General features: G+C 38.3%; 1 protein-coding gene across 1 annotated transcript in view; it reads left to right on the forward strand.

The window, feature by feature from the left end:
- Positions 1-14,934, forward strand: part of LOC125362879 (Fanconi anemia group M protein-like) — a 58,986-nt gene extending 44,052 nt beyond the window's left edge. Inside the window, exons 19-25 of the mRNA XM_048361792.1 lie at positions 679-798; positions 1,253-1,406; positions 3,752-3,858; positions 5,119-5,658; positions 10,522-10,897; positions 12,856-13,144; positions 14,641-14,934. Of these exons, the coding sequence (XP_048217749.1) occupies positions 679-798; positions 1,253-1,406; positions 3,752-3,858; positions 5,119-5,658; positions 10,522-10,897; positions 12,856-13,144; positions 14,641-14,779 (1,725 nt within the window). The 3' untranslated portion in view covers positions 14,780-14,934. The remainder of the gene's footprint in view (positions 1-678; positions 799-1,252; positions 1,407-3,751; positions 3,859-5,118; positions 5,659-10,521; positions 10,898-12,855; positions 13,145-14,640) is intronic.
- The last annotated feature ends 484 nt before the right edge of the window (positions 14,935-15,418 follow it).

Raw genomic sequence — 15,418 nt, forward strand, 5'->3', positions numbered from 1 at the left:
GAAGACCACACTAGCCCAATGTATATGCCCGTATGAACACATGATGCTAAGTTCAATGAACTCCATGTTGTGTAAGGGTTTTTATAATAAAATAACTGTATTTGAATTTTATAAAAAAACAAAAACAAAAAAACTTTTCTAGCACAATTGCTTTAACTTGCCATCTTAACTAAAATCTCTCTCACTGACTTTTCAGAAGTGAATGAAAATATTGTTTATACTGATGTCAATCTGTTTTAAAATAAGATTATTTCTGTTAATTGCAGTTATTTTGATAAAAGTTTCATTCTCTTGAGTTACTCTATGAGAGCTAGTGGTAGAAATCATAACTAAAATTGTGATTGCTATACTGAGTTCTTGGTTTCAAAAGTTTTCTGTATGTTTGGGTAGTCTTAATTTTATGTAATACTCTTGAGCATCTTCTAGAGGAAAGACTGTTAAACTAAAGATACAAGTTTTCATCAAATACATTTGAGGCAATGGTAGAGTCAATGAATACATACTACTATTGTTTACATTACCTAATTGGGTCTCAACATTTAATATTATCTAAATTATTGGTTTTAAAATTCTTAAGTATTGAATATTTGTAAAATGATGAGTTCTACCAACAATACCTTTTGAGAAATTAACAGAACCATTTTTTTCTTATGCAATAATTTTGTTGAATTTGTATAGCCAGAATTATCATCTAGTGACGAGAGTGAGAATTTCCACAGATCACAATTAGAAGACTTCAAATGTAACAGCAATGCCAGAAAAGGCATCAAAGGCCAAAAGAGACAGAGTCATGTGAAGGTAATTATTCTGTAGTCTTTAGACACACACATACATGCACACACACATGCGCGTGCACATACGCACGTGCATGCACACACATGCATGCATCTTCTTTCTCCTTTTTGTTAGATTTGGTGGAGGGCAGTGCTGAAGGGTTTTTTGTTTTTGTTTTTTTTTTGCTTTTATTTATTTATTCATTTATTTATTGGTGTCAGTCCTGGGGCTTGAACTCAGGGCTTGGGCACTGTCCCTGAGCTTCATTTTGTTCAAGGCTAGCACTCTACCACTTAAGCCACAGCTCCACTTCCTGTATTTTGGTGATTAATTGGAGATAAGAGTCCTATGGACTTTACTGCCCAGGCTGGCATGGAACTATGATCTTCAGATCTTAGCCTCCTGAGTAACTAGGATTACAGGCATCAGCCACTGGCACCTGGTGAAAACTAATTCTTATGTTTCCTGTGTGTCTCAGGGTCTGGCTAGGATGTTTTTAGATGATGAAGCAGAACTTTCTGAAGAAGATTCCAAGTGTGTTTCATCAGATGAAAATGAGTCGGAGAATGAGCAGGATTCCTCAATACTTGACTTCTTAGATGATGACACTCACTTTTCACAGGCTGTAAATGGTAAAAAGTGATCATACCAATACATATTTTTCATTGTTTCTAATGTGATCATTAAAAAAGTTTTATGTTTTTTTTTAAACTAGACATTCAAGGACATTAAATTTTGTGTGTACAAAACATTTGGTCATTTTCATCTAAATTCTGAATTGCTTGCTTTATTGTGGACTTGTTTACAGGTTTCTGCTTTGAATAAGTCTCTCTAGATTGACCTAGGTGGCTCAATGTCCAGTGCTCATTGAAGAAGTATTTAGCTCCTACTGTGTGCTTACTGGTATACAAGCACTTGAGAAAAATATGCCAAAGAACAAAAGGAATGGAAAGCTCATGTTCATATGGAGGAAGACAATAGATAATATGCTGCATTATGTAGTATATTGCCAGATGAGAAAAGTGAAAATGTTCAACAGGGATTTGTATTAGCTGAGATCAGGGCTATTGATAATAGACACAATGCCATTTTATCGCATTGTATTACTTTTACTAAATCTTTAAGTAGTTGTACCAGGGAGGTGTCATTTAACAAAGCAGTGTATTAATATAGTCTGTCACCCTCTTCAACAATCTCATCCCCCTTTGACCCACTCCTTTCCGTACATTTCTTAATTCTGTGGTATATACAATGAATTCTTGACTAGATTATTCTCCCTTCCCCTGTTCCTTGTTTCCTCTCTTCTCTTGACCTCAGCTTGCCCCACCCCTTTTAAATACCTATTTTCTGGTTCTTATTTTATTTACTTAATGTTTCTAAAAAATTGACTATTTGTCTATTGTAATTCAGTCAATTCATTTGTAACCACTTGCTTATCATCCAGTGTGTTTATATATGGATTTATAGGCACATTCTATCCACTACTAGTGAGAGAAACTATGCAACCTTTGATTCTCTGGTTCTAGCTTACTTCACTTGGTAGAGTTTTTTCCAAGTCTTCCATTTCCGTACTAATGGTACATTATCATTCATTTTAATGGATGAATAAAATTCTACTGTGTGTATATGCCACATTTTCTTAATGCATTTGTCCATTGAGGAGCATCTGAGCTGATTCTATATTTTGGCTGTGGTGAATGGTGCTTCGATGCACATAGTGGTACTGGTGGCTTTACTGTAGCCTTGTTTGTGTTCTATTGGATAGATGTCCAGGTGTGTCGTTTTTCTACTAGTCTCCAGCTGTATAACCCAGATTAGTCTCAAACTGGCAATCCACTAGCCTTAGCTTCTTTTTTTTTTTGCCAGTCCTGGGCCTTGGACTCAGGGCCTGAGCACTGTCCCTGGCTTCTTCTTGCTCAAGGCTAGCACTCTGCCACTTGAGTCACAGCGCCACTTCTGGCCATTTTCTGTATATGTGGTGCTGGGGAATCGAACCCAGGGCTTCAAGTATACGAGGCAAGCGCTCTTGCCACTAGGCCACATCCCCAGCCCCTAGCCTTAGCTTCTTAAGTGGTGGGATTGCAGGCATGTACTACCAGTTGCCTTTTCAAATGAGATGATAAGGGAGCAAGCCTCATTTAGAAGGTAATGTTTGATCAGTAGCTAAAAGAAGGACTTCACATGTGATTATTAAAACCAACTGAAGAAAAAGAGAAACTTGCTAATGTACCAAAGAAGGGAGACCTGCTTTCCAAAATTAATATGCATCAGTAATTCCTGAACACACTCAGTACTTGTAGAGCCAGTAACTGTGTGGCTATAACAAGGGAGAAGTATTGGAATTGGCTCTTCAGTATCCTGGTTTTTCACAGACGTTGCCTTTTATTCTGCTTTCCCATGATCCCTGTGACTTTAAGGAAGGAAAAGGATTTAAAGACAAGTTCCCAGCAATGCATCCTGGATACTCATGATGTGCAGAATAAGGTTTATGCCCTGAAGCTCGCTGACTGAACTGACTTCTGCAGGTTTTCAGTATAATCCCTGGAAGTACCACAATTCCAAGATAACAGCCATTTCACAGGCCTTGAAGCAGTCTTAGTCTAGTAATAGCACTAACTGGAATAGAGAGAATGAAACTGGGAAGCGACATGAGGAACACAAGTAGCCAGGTTGTGTTCTAGCCTATTTTACTACAGTCTGTAGGTTCCAATGTGTAAGTCTTTAGTCAGCCAACTGGAGATCTGGGTTTCAATAGCAAAACACTTGACTTTGCGTTTTAGAATAAATCATTTATTATAGCCTTTACTATATTTTAGCATCTTTAGTATAAAATATTTTCAATGTTTGAATGATATAACTGGAATAGGTCAAAGTGAAATGCCTGATGAGTCATTTACATGTTATTATTAATGTATTGCTTATTATTGATGATGTTACTTGAATGGCTTTGCTACTTTATTTTAAATTCTTTACACAGATTCTGAAATGAGGGCAGTTTACATGAAATCTTTGCATAGTCCGCTGATGAGCAATAAGTACAAGATGGTTCATAGGAAACACAACGACATGAACATTTTCTCACAGGTATGAACTGTGCAGACCACAGCACAGATCATTTCCTGATAGCTCTGTTGGAATATGTTCCTGTTAATGCAGCCTCCATTTTGGCAACTAAAGCTGCCTTGAATAATTTCTGCTTAGTCGGGAGATGGACTGAATGAGTTCTCAGATTCTCAAGATTTTACTCCTAATTTGATTATTCTTTTTTAATATGAGCTAATTAGATTACATGATAAAAATTTCTAGTTGTGTAAATGAATAGAATTTTATCATTATTAAAATTTTAATTCTCAAACATCATATTTCTCTTAGTAGTTTTTACAAAAATGCATTGTAGGGGCTGGAGATATAGCCTAGTGGCAAGAGTGCTTGCCTCGTATACATGAGGCCCTGGGTTCATTTCCCCAGCACCACTTATACAGAAAATGGCCAGAAGTGGCGCTGTGGCTCAAGTGGCAGAGTGCTAGCCTTGAGCAAAAAGAAGCCAGGGACAGTGCTCAGGCCCTGAGTCCAAGCCCCAGACGGTCAAAAAAAAAAAAAAATGCATTGTAAAAATTACAGGTGACCTTTTTGTTTTTTGTGTCCCTCCCTCCCTCCCTCCCTCCCTCCCTCCCTCCCTCCCTCCCTCCCTTCTTTCTTTCCTTCTTTCCTTCTTTCCTTCATTTTAAGATAAGACAAACTCATGATCCTCCTGTCATGACCTCTTAAGTGCTGAGATGTTTTTGTTTCTTGGACAAACTTTCACTGTATTTTCCAGTCTTGCTTCAAACTTGTGAACTCAAGATATCCCTCAGCTTCATTCTTTCAAGTAGCTGAGATTATAAACACATATCACCATTCTCAGCTAAATTATCTTTTACTTGCTAATAAGATTTTCCATATTCATAACTTTCCATGTTTGACTTCATAATATGGTTATTCTTACTATAAATAAGTTAACAATAAATAAGCAGCATAGTATGACATGATATGGTTATTCATACCGTGTAAGTAAGTAATATAGTATAATATGGTTGTTCTTAACCTTGTGCATGCTATACAGCAGTCATCATATTTTTGATTACTGCTTTTCTGGCTGCCTGCAATAGATTGGAAATTTCTAGAGTAAACCATTCTTTTTTTAATCTCTAAGTCCCCATTTTTTCTCCATAATATAGAATGTACTCAAGATAGGTGACTGAATTAATAAAATAAATGAAGTAAAAATTAGTGTTCCAAAGAATATGAAAATATATACGGACTCATTAGAAGTTTAAAATATTTTTATGTATGTTTTTACCATAGATTCCTGAACAAGATGAATCTTATTTAGAAGACAGTTTCTGTGTTGCTAAAGTGGAGTCCTGTGGAAGCCAGTCAAGTGGAGAAGAAGTTTGTGTTGATTTTAGCTTAATAAAGGAAGATAGCTTTGCAGAAGGGAATAAAAAATACAACACCCAACGTGTCCGCACAAGAGGAAGCCGGCTGCGTTCCAAAAAGAAGTTAACCAGAATTGTTTTGCCAGATGATTCCAGCGAAGAGGAGAAAAATGAACAGGGGGGAAACAACGGAGAAGGCCCCTGCACTGTCTTCCAGGTTCACTTGGGCAGCGATGATCTGGATGTGGTGCCTGCGAGGCCTCCATCACTGCCCAGGGGCCTTCCTAATGCTGCTGGAAGTCTATCACCCAAGCAAACACAAAAGATGCTTCTTCATTTGAAGGATACAAGTTCTGAAGAATTAGGATTCAAACCACAGAGACATAGTAAAGTCAAACCTAGCACATCACCTGGCCTTGCTGCTGAGTCACAGAAAGAAGGTAGACAAGGCCCAATTTGGTTAAAGGTATGCCTCAGACTAAAGAAAAAAGCCATTGTGTGTTTGCCAAAAAGGTTTTTGTGGGAGTTTTTTCCTTGGCCTTGTGTTTTGGAGAGAGAGAGAGAGAGAGAGAGAGAGAGAGAGAGAGAGAGAGAGAGAGAGAGAGAGAGAGTATGTATGTATATATGTGTGTGTGTGTGTGTGTGTGTGTGTGTGTGTGTTCAGTCCTAGAGCCTGGGCACTGTCCCTGAGCTGCTTTTTGCTCAAGGCTATTGCTTTAGTACTCTAGCAACAGTGCCACTTGCATCTCTTTCTGAGTAGACAAGAGTCTCATGAGCGTGGGTGCTGGTGGCTCACGCCTGTAATCCTAGCTACTCAGGTGGCTGAGATCTGAGGATTGCAGTTCAAAGCCAGCCTGGGAAAGGAAAGAGTGAGACTCTTATCTCTCGTTAACCACTAGAAAACCAGAAGTGAAGCTGTGGCTCAAAGTGGCAGAGCACTAGCCTTGAGCAAAAAAGCTCAGGATAATGTCCAGGCCCTGAGTTCAAATCTCACAGTAGAAAAAAAGAAAAGAAAAAGAATCTCATGAACGGGCTGGGGATATGGCCTAGTGGCAAGAGTGCCTGCCTCATATACATGAAGCCCTGGGTTCAATTCCCCAGCACCACATATATAGAAAATGGTCGGAAGTGGCGCTGTGGCTCAAGTGGCAGAGTGCTAGCCTTGAGCAAAAGAAAGCCAGGGACAGTGCTCAGGCCCTGAGTCCAAGGCCCTGGACTGACCAAAAAAAAAAAAAAAAAAAAAAGAATCTCATGAACTTTCCTGCCTGGGCTGGCTTTGAACTGCAGTCCTCAGATCTAAGCCTTCTGAGTAGTGAGGATTATAGGTGTGAGCCACTGATGGCTGGTAGCACAATGTATTCTTTTACAGTGTTCTCTATTAAGTACTTAGATCAAAGAAAAATTATCAGAAAAGCTTAGAAAAATTTCAGCAAATAAAACTGCATATGTAGATATTCATAGGTTACTTAAGGTTTCACTTTTATGTATTAGTATTACTTGCAACAACATTCTGTAAAGCAACTTGATAATTTCACAAAAGTACAGGAAAATAGGGCTTTCTATAAGGTGAAATGGATAGAAATTACATGGTGATACCCAGTTGTCAGATCTTTTTTCTCAAAATGCTTTAGGTATGTAATTTGTCTTCTATTGGGGAAGAGAGTTTGGGGGTTGTATCTGGGTTGCTTGTCATTTTGAATGGTCCAGTTTTAGCTTTTCACTGTTACCATTATAAAATAAGCACTAAAAACGTGCTCGTTTTTAAAAGTTTATTATAGCCTTGGAATTTCACTGAAACAGCACTTGCCTTGCATGCCTGAGGTTTGAATTATTCCTAGTACCTAAAAAAAAGTGTGCTAGGAATACAAGTATGAAGCACTGTGCCTAGCTTAAATATATGTAAAATATTATTTCTCAATAGCTAGGATATCAATTTTTATTTAGGATATACAAAGCTTGAAGGAGTATCTTTACATTAGTAATAAAAAGCCAAATAAGTAATATTAACCTCCCTTACTCCATGTCCTTCTGTTTCTTTCCGTCTCTCCTTTTCTCTTCTTCCTATTTTTCTTTCCTTCTTTGTTACTTATAACTTTGCAAGTTAAGTAAAAGAACAAGAAAAAACAATATCTCCATTCCTGAAAGGAATAACAGGAAAATATGTTGGGCCTAGCAGATCTCCTAACATTGGGTGGAAGGGGAAGATATTGGGAAGTTCTTACCTTGAGACCTAGGGAGACTGGGCCTACGACTCAGGCTAAGACAATAGCAGACACTACTTGCTTTGCACTCCTGTGCTCCCTTCCACCAGACCTGCAAGTACCAAGTAACAAAAGCCATTTTCTGCCGAGGAAGGGATACAAAGCCTGGGGAAATAACCCACTGCCAGTCAAATCCAGAATCCTGAAGATTTGCCTCTGTACCTTGTTGAGAGTTTTATAGTTTGAGCTCCTTAAATTTAGGTCTCTGATCATTTTGCATTAATCATTATTTATGTTTTGGCACTACTAGGAATTAACCTAAGGGCTTCATGCAAGTGTCCTATCAGTTGAGCTGCACCTCAGTGCTTTTGCTTTTTTTGTTTACTTTCCAGATAGGATCTCACACTTTTGACTGGACCTGTGACATAGTCTTCCTACTTCCACCTCCCCAGCACCTGGGATTACAGGTGTATACCACTTTGTTGGCCCATTTTTCCTCTCTCTTTCTCCCCTTCTTTTTGGCAGTACTGGAGCTTTAACTTGGGGCCTTGTGTTTACAAGGAAAGAACTTGAACCCTACTTCCAGTTTTTTTTCATTTTAGTTAGTTTTCAGAGAGGACCTTTTTTTTTTTGGTCAGCTATGGGGCTTGAACTCTGGGCCTAGGAGCTGTCTCTCAGCTCTTCAGCTCAAGACTACCAGTCTACCACTTGAGCCACAGCAGCACTTCTCAGAGAGGGCCTTTTGATTTTGCCTGGGGCCACCCTTGGACAGCAGTTCTCCTCTCCTCACCTTCGTAGTAGCCGGGAATATTGTCCTACCTGACTAGCACTTGAGCCACGCTCTACTTCCAGCCTTTTGCTGGAATTGGATGTAAGAATCTTGTGGGCTTGTCTATCCAGGCTGGCTTTGAACTGCGATTCTCAGATGAAGATTTGAGAAGTAAGTAAGCAAGCTCCTATGTAGCTAGGATTTCAGGTGGGAGCCACTAGGACCCAGCTCTTGTCTAGGTTTTGAAGGAGAGGCATGGTGACATTTTTTTCCCCAGATGCTGTCCTCAAGTTGCAATTTCCTCATCTCCATCTCATGTCAAGCTGGGATTATAAGTGTATACCTCCCTACCCTTCCTCACCATTTAAAAACAAAGAAACACTTGGCTACCTAGTTTTCCCAGCTCCATTTTTTCCAGAGACTTGTTTTCCTGTTGAATGGTATTGAGTAAAAAAAATCAACTGAACATGAAAAACTGTCAATTGTATTATATTAGCTCAAATGTCTGTTCTTGTACTATTGTGTTTTCATTGCCTTATTATTACTATAGTGATTTGTTTTTTAATGTTTTGAAGTGGACTTCCAAAAGAATTTTTTTGAGATTGGTTTGGATATTTGAGGTCCCTTGAAATGCTGAATGAAATTTAGTGTGGGTTTTTTATTTCTACAAAAAAAGATTTTGGAAGCTTGAAAGCAATTGCACTGACTCTGTAGGTTGTTTGGTTAATATAGTCTCTTAACATTATTAAGACTTCCAGTCCATGAAAATGGGCCATTTCTTTCAGACTTTAATTTCTTTCACCAATACTTTGTAGTTTGCTGTAAACAAGTATTGCTGCTCCTTTGTTAAATTTATTCATATTGTATCCTTTTCCATGCTATTATACATAGGATTGTTTTATTTTCTTGCTAGTATATTGTTTTATATTCATTGCTAGTATAAAGAAATACATGTGATTCTCACCTGGTGGTTTTAGCTTTGCTTTTTATTTTTTTAATGGTAGTACTAGATTTGAACTTAGTAAAAGTTTACAGTTATAGCCTATTCTTTATGGATAACATTAGAACTTGAGACCTTTTTCTCTTTTCATCTACCACTTAGTTAATCCAATAGTGTGTTTTTATATAGGAAAGACAGGTTCAATTAGGTCATTTTTTCCTTATCAGTTTTAGAATGGTAAGTTTGTTTACTAGCATTCTCCAGCATTTAAAAATTATTATTAATATAGGGATCCAAACATATCTGATGTATTTGAACTCATTACATTACAAAAAAATTTGGATTTAAACTCAAGAATTCCATGCTTGTTAGGCCAGTGCTGAACCATTTGAGCTACAACCTGCTCCTTTTTTTCTGTATTTTTCATGTGTAGTCTTGCTTAAACAAAAAATATTGTTAGTAAGGAGGTGATTTACAGAGGAATTTGTTACATAAGTCAGGTAGAGTCCATTTCTTTTTGGACAGTGTCCTGCCTTCCCCTTGCTCTCTCCGGGTTTTTCCCTCCTGTCCCCACCCTGGACTCCTTTGTCCAGGGCCAGCTGCCTGGACTACAATCCTCCAATTACACTTCTGTCATAATGATTACAGGCAAGTACCACCAGGCCTACTTTTCTGTTGAGATTGGGATGGGGAATTAACTTGGTAGTAGAGGGCTTGCCTAGCATGCAGGAAGCCCTGCAGTCAATCCAAGCACTGCAACATAACACAACATCTTATTTAGAAGGCTGCTGTTTTCAGTGGAAACACTTTTTGGTTAGCTCATCTCTCAGTTGCTTTTTAATAATGCCTTGGCTTCATTGCCTTATTCTTCCAGGTGAAATCAAATCAGGTTGAAGATTGTTTTTTAACCATTCTTTTTTTTTTTTTTTTTTGCCAGTACTGGGGCTTGGACTCAGTGCCTGAGTACTGTCTCGGGCTTCTTCTGCTTAAGGCTACTACTCTACCACCTGAGCCACAGCATATTTCCAGCTTTTTCTGTTAATGTGGTACTGAGGAACCGAACCCAGGGCTTTATGCATACTAGGCAAGCACTCTACCACTAGGATACGTTCCCAACCCTCATTTTTTCTTTCTAGGTTAAAAGTTTTAATAACTATTTTTCCTTTTGAAAATTTGTTTTCTGATCATTTTAAGACTGTCTCTTATATTATCACAGCTTTCAATTCTTGGCTTCTGTGTCTAAACATAGCTTTACATTATTTTTGGAGTTTTAAGAGTGTGGCATGGTCCTGTGCCTGCAGTCGCTTGTTGAAGAGGAAAAACTGATTTATTAGGGAGGAAGGTAATATCAGCTGGGAGGAGCTTATGGCCCTAATACATACTTTTCCAGATTGTGACCAGTGTTTTCCATTCTTTCAGGTTGGGAGTACTCTGGAGGACCCTTGCACTACCCAGGAATTCTCTGTTAACTCAAAACCACATGTGGGTGACACACTTCCTTCACTTAGACTTCCACAGGAAGGAAAAAGAACCTGTATTCTTGTAAATAGTCGTGAAATCACTTCTGGTTTAGAAGTCATTTCTTCCTTAAGAGCAATTCATGGGTTGCAAGTAGAGGTATGTCCTCTGAATGGCTGTGATTACATTGTGAGTAGCCGCATGGTGGTGGAGAGGATGTCGCAATCTGAGATGTTAAATACTGCCAATAAGAACAAACTCGTCAAGCAGATCCAGCACCTGCACAGCATGTTTGAAAGAATATGTGTAATTGTAGAGAAAGACAAAGGAAAAACAGGTGTGTATTTTCTAGTGGCTTTTTTTGTGCCAGTCCTAGGGCTTGAACTCAGGGCCTGGGCACTGTACCTGAACTTCTTTTGCTCAAGGCTGGCACTCTTCTACTTGAGCCACAGCGCCACTTCTGGCCTTTTCTTTTTATGTGGTACTGTGGAATTGAACCCAGGACTTCATACATGCTAGGTAAGCACTCTACCAGTAAGCCACATTCCCAGCCTTCCAAAGTCTTTTTTTAAGACTTAAGAGGAGATGGAAAGCTCTGAAAATATAAAATAAACACTGCACTTATGATTATCATTTCACATGTTAAAATCATTATGCATTTCATCAGTCATTGTATTTAAGTGAGGCTTCTAAAAATTGGAACATAGGAACTGAAGGCATATGACCAACAACAAGGCTTTTCTTGGAAACCTAGAGAGAAGGAGGCCTTAAATAAAGTAGCAATGAGGAAGACATGTAGGACTGAGAAGATGTTTAGTAGAAGTCAGGCTTTGGTTGGAAGAGTTGAGACTTACTCTTGATTGACCAAATTTTATATTAGATCATAGTGTTGCTTATTGCAATCATGAGTTCATGAGAAGCAGCAGATTTGAGTTTGGAAACTCTATTTTGAACATGTTAAGGTTGAGTTAACAGAACACATAAGTAGAACACACATATAAATGCCTAGGATGTATACCAATGCAGAATTGATATTGCAGTCCTGAACTTCCTCAGGTAACTAATTGTATGAAGAGTGAATTGTAAGAACAGTGAAAAAAATCATGAAATATGGAACAGGGTAACTGGATTTCTGATGTCTTTATAGCTATTGCTCTCTCTCTCTTTTTTTTTTTTTTGGCCAGTCCTGGGCCTTGGACTCAGGGCCTGAGCACTGTCCCTGGCTTCTTTTTGCTCAAGGCTAGCACTCTGCCACTTGAGTCACAGTGCCACTTCTGGCCATTTTCTGTATATGTGGTGCTGGGGAATTGAACCCAGGGCTTCATGTATATGAAGCAGGCACTCTTGCCACTAGGCCATATCCCCAGCCCCTAGCTATTGCTCTTGATTTGTGACTTTGACTCTTAAGTGAGTCTTCAGTGACCAGAGTATAAAGTATTCATGTACTTGCCACATAAGCAAAAGGCACTATGGAAAAATTAAGGAATATAAGAGAAATAGTACAGTTTATATAAAATATTGCTTTGAAAATTCTGCAACTTTATATGCTATCACTGGTGATGCAAAGAACTGGTAAGCCAGTTTCAGGAACCTGCATCAGTAACCTAGTGGTTTTTTTGTGTTTTTGTATCTCAAATTTGGCACTCCCTTTCCTTCTGTCTCAGCATCCCCAAGGGCTAGGTATGGGCATACCTGGTTTCTTTTTGTTCTGATTTGGTTTGAGAAGTGGGAGCAATAGGAAATAGTTTAGAACAGAGAGGTAGTAATAGGGCAGAAGTTGTGGCAAAGTATCTTTGTGGGGTAGTTGTATTAAGGAATGCCAGAAAAGAGATATAAGTGGAATATGGAAAAGAAAATGCACAGAGAAGTGAGTTAGGTAAGTAAACGAACAAGGAGATGACACTAAAATGGGCATGCAGGCCATTTGTTCACTTAGTCTTTGGATTAAATTAGAGATTGGTAAACCAGTACTTAATGGTCTTTTCATCACTACTAGCATGAAAAATTAGATAAATAACATATTCTTTCTCTTCATAAATGAATCATCAAGGTTTAAATATAAACTGTCCCTGTTTACTCTTTGTGTTCATTTCATTTCAAGATGCCTACAAAGGTAGTTCACATGCTTGAGTTGCTTTAAAACTTGAGCTGTAAGATTTCTTATACATACAGTGTGGCATTTGTTAACCAAGGTGCTATAGAAAGTAAACATTTCATAACCTAGAGTATATGAATTATTTCTTCATATTAGTTCTAAACTTAAAACTTTCACTTTCCTAACTATAAAATGCTTAGGAGACACATCGAGGATGTTTCGAAGAACAAAGAGCTATGACAGTCTGCTAACTGCCTTAGTTGGTGCAGGAATCCGAATTCTTTTCAGTTGTGGCCAAGAAGAAACTGCATATTTGCTAAAGGAACTTTCTTCAGTGGAACAGAGAAAGAAAGTCGGTATTCATGTTCCAGCAGTCAATACTACAAAAAGTGATGCACTTCAGTTTTATTTAAGTATTCCCAATATAAGTTACATAACTGCATTAAATATGTGCCACCAGTTTTCATCTGTGAAAAAGATGGCCAACAGGTATGTCTTATATTATCTTACAATGATTATTATATCCTAAAATGATTCTTAAATGCCTTTCATAAAATTTCAGTATTTAAGAAAATATTGAAGTATAATGGCGTTACTAACTACAGATTTGTTGCATGGGGCTGGAGGTATGGCTCAAATGGTAGAATACGTGCTTAGCAAGGGACAGGCCTTGAGTTCAAACTCCAGTACTGCAGTAATAACAATAACAATAATAATTATAATTTTAAAAAAGATTTGCTATGCACTATCATGTATCAGTTCCACCATGAATCTGAGGACATAATGGGAGAAAGGAGTAGGTATTATCTTCAAGTTGCATAGAGCTCTCTGAGGAAGACAGACAATAAGCAGCACTTACATCTGACTTTGCATATGAGCATTTCTTTCTGGGCCATTCAGTTCTGTAACGAGAAAAAAATTCCACTTGGGGATTTTGCTGGCTTCTTAAAGGCTCACACCAGCTGTCATTTTTGACTGCTATAACAAATTATCATAAGCTTGTTAGCAGACAAAAAAAAAAGACTGAAATTTCTCAGGTATGCAGACTGGAGTTGGAGGTCAGGGTGCCAGTATAGTTGGGTTTGACAAAGGCTCTCTTCAGAGCCCGCTCTTCTGGGTGCTCCTGTGGCTTGTGATTGAAACAGCTACCAGGAACCTCATAAGGACACTGAGAACTTCATCCTTAGGATCTAGTTACTTCCCTCCTTCAAATACTATGTTGAGTCCTCCCCACCCGCCAACACTGACATGTTCTTCTTATGTAGTCCAGACTGTCCTGCCAACTCCATTTTAGACTCGGTTGGCTTCAAACCATGATTCTCCTGCCTCAGCCCCCAGAACATGGGATTACATACACCACCAATGCTCAGCTTAAGTCTTTGCATCACAATAATGAGATGCTGGCATAGCCTCCTTTTAAAGAGGCTTACCCAACAGCTGAAAACTGTTAGGTCCAGATGGCATAGCTAAGGGTCTGTATGAAGGAGTGCGCCCTCTCATGCTGTGGGAGCTCTTGCAGGAACAAGTGATCGATTTTGAGCTAGGTATAAAGGTGGGTGGTTCTGGGTGTCCTGTAATCCCTTCAGCCCTTAGTGGGCTCAGGACTTCCTATTAGGCTTCACCTCTGAAAGGTCCAAATCATTTTCCAACCTGGTCACCTTGGGATCATTTGAAGGTTCTTTGAGGGGAGGGAAGAACAAACCACATTCAGCCCATAACTATCACATTTATTGGAGTTCTAAGACTTGGAGGGGGTAGAGATTTAGTCCACTGCAGACATTGAAATCATTGCTATTGCATAAGATCTTAAATAAAGGAAAGCATTCTGACCTTGTTGAAATTAATGCTAAAGACAAACCAACTGCATTTACAATGCTTGGGAAGATAGGATTTTCTTAAAGGCTATTATGATGGTATTCCTTAGGTAGGATAATATTCAGTTTCACAAAAACTAAATGTATATTTTTCTTTGATGTACTTTTCAGCTCACCCCAAGAAATCTCCATGTATGCACAAGTACCTCATCAAAAAGCTGAGGAAATCTATAGATATATTCACTATATATTTGACATGCAAATGTTACCAAAAGATATTAACCAAGATAGACTGAAATCTGATGAGTGATCACTGTTCAAGATGTGATTATCAGGGAACTTTCATAATACTAAATGAACTTCAGTCATCACCTGTGGTTTGTGAGTATCGGACTAAAATATGTAAATAAGAGTTTACCACTTAAAATTTTTATTTTGTGTACATTTTTATTTATATAAATTACTCTAAAAGGAAACATTTGTTGAATCATTTTGGCTAGCTTAATCTTTTAAATTGAGGTTAAGAGTACTATTGAAGGTAGTTCAAGGAAAAAATGATAGACAAGAGGTATTTTGGAATTTTTTTTCCCAAGATTAAAGTATTGCCTTTGTTATTTTTTAGCATAAGTGTCCATGACTGCTTCCATTTCTCCTGCTGCTTTTCCTCCTTTCCTGCCACTCTGTCCTTTCTCCTGATAGACGGTGGGGCAGTTGAATCAATCACAGCTGAAAGCTTTCCTTACCTTAGACTTGGGAGTAACTCATCTAATTTAAACTTCTCCATTCCTTCTTATGACAAAAGTCATTTATTCAAATTTAGATCTAGAACTCTGGAACTATATACAGTTGTCTTTTTCCACTGTAGTGATAAAGGGGAACACAAAAAAAGTTATACTGTATTCCTGAGTATTGCTCCTCTGAGATTGTACACTCAATTCTTCTAAAAGCA

Source organism: Perognathus longimembris, chromosome 14 (assembly GCF_023159225.1).
Source record: "Perognathus longimembris pacificus isolate PPM17 chromosome 14, ASM2315922v1, whole genome shotgun sequence".
NCBI classification, from domain to species: domain Eukaryota; kingdom Metazoa; phylum Chordata; class Mammalia; order Rodentia; family Heteromyidae; genus Perognathus; species Perognathus longimembris.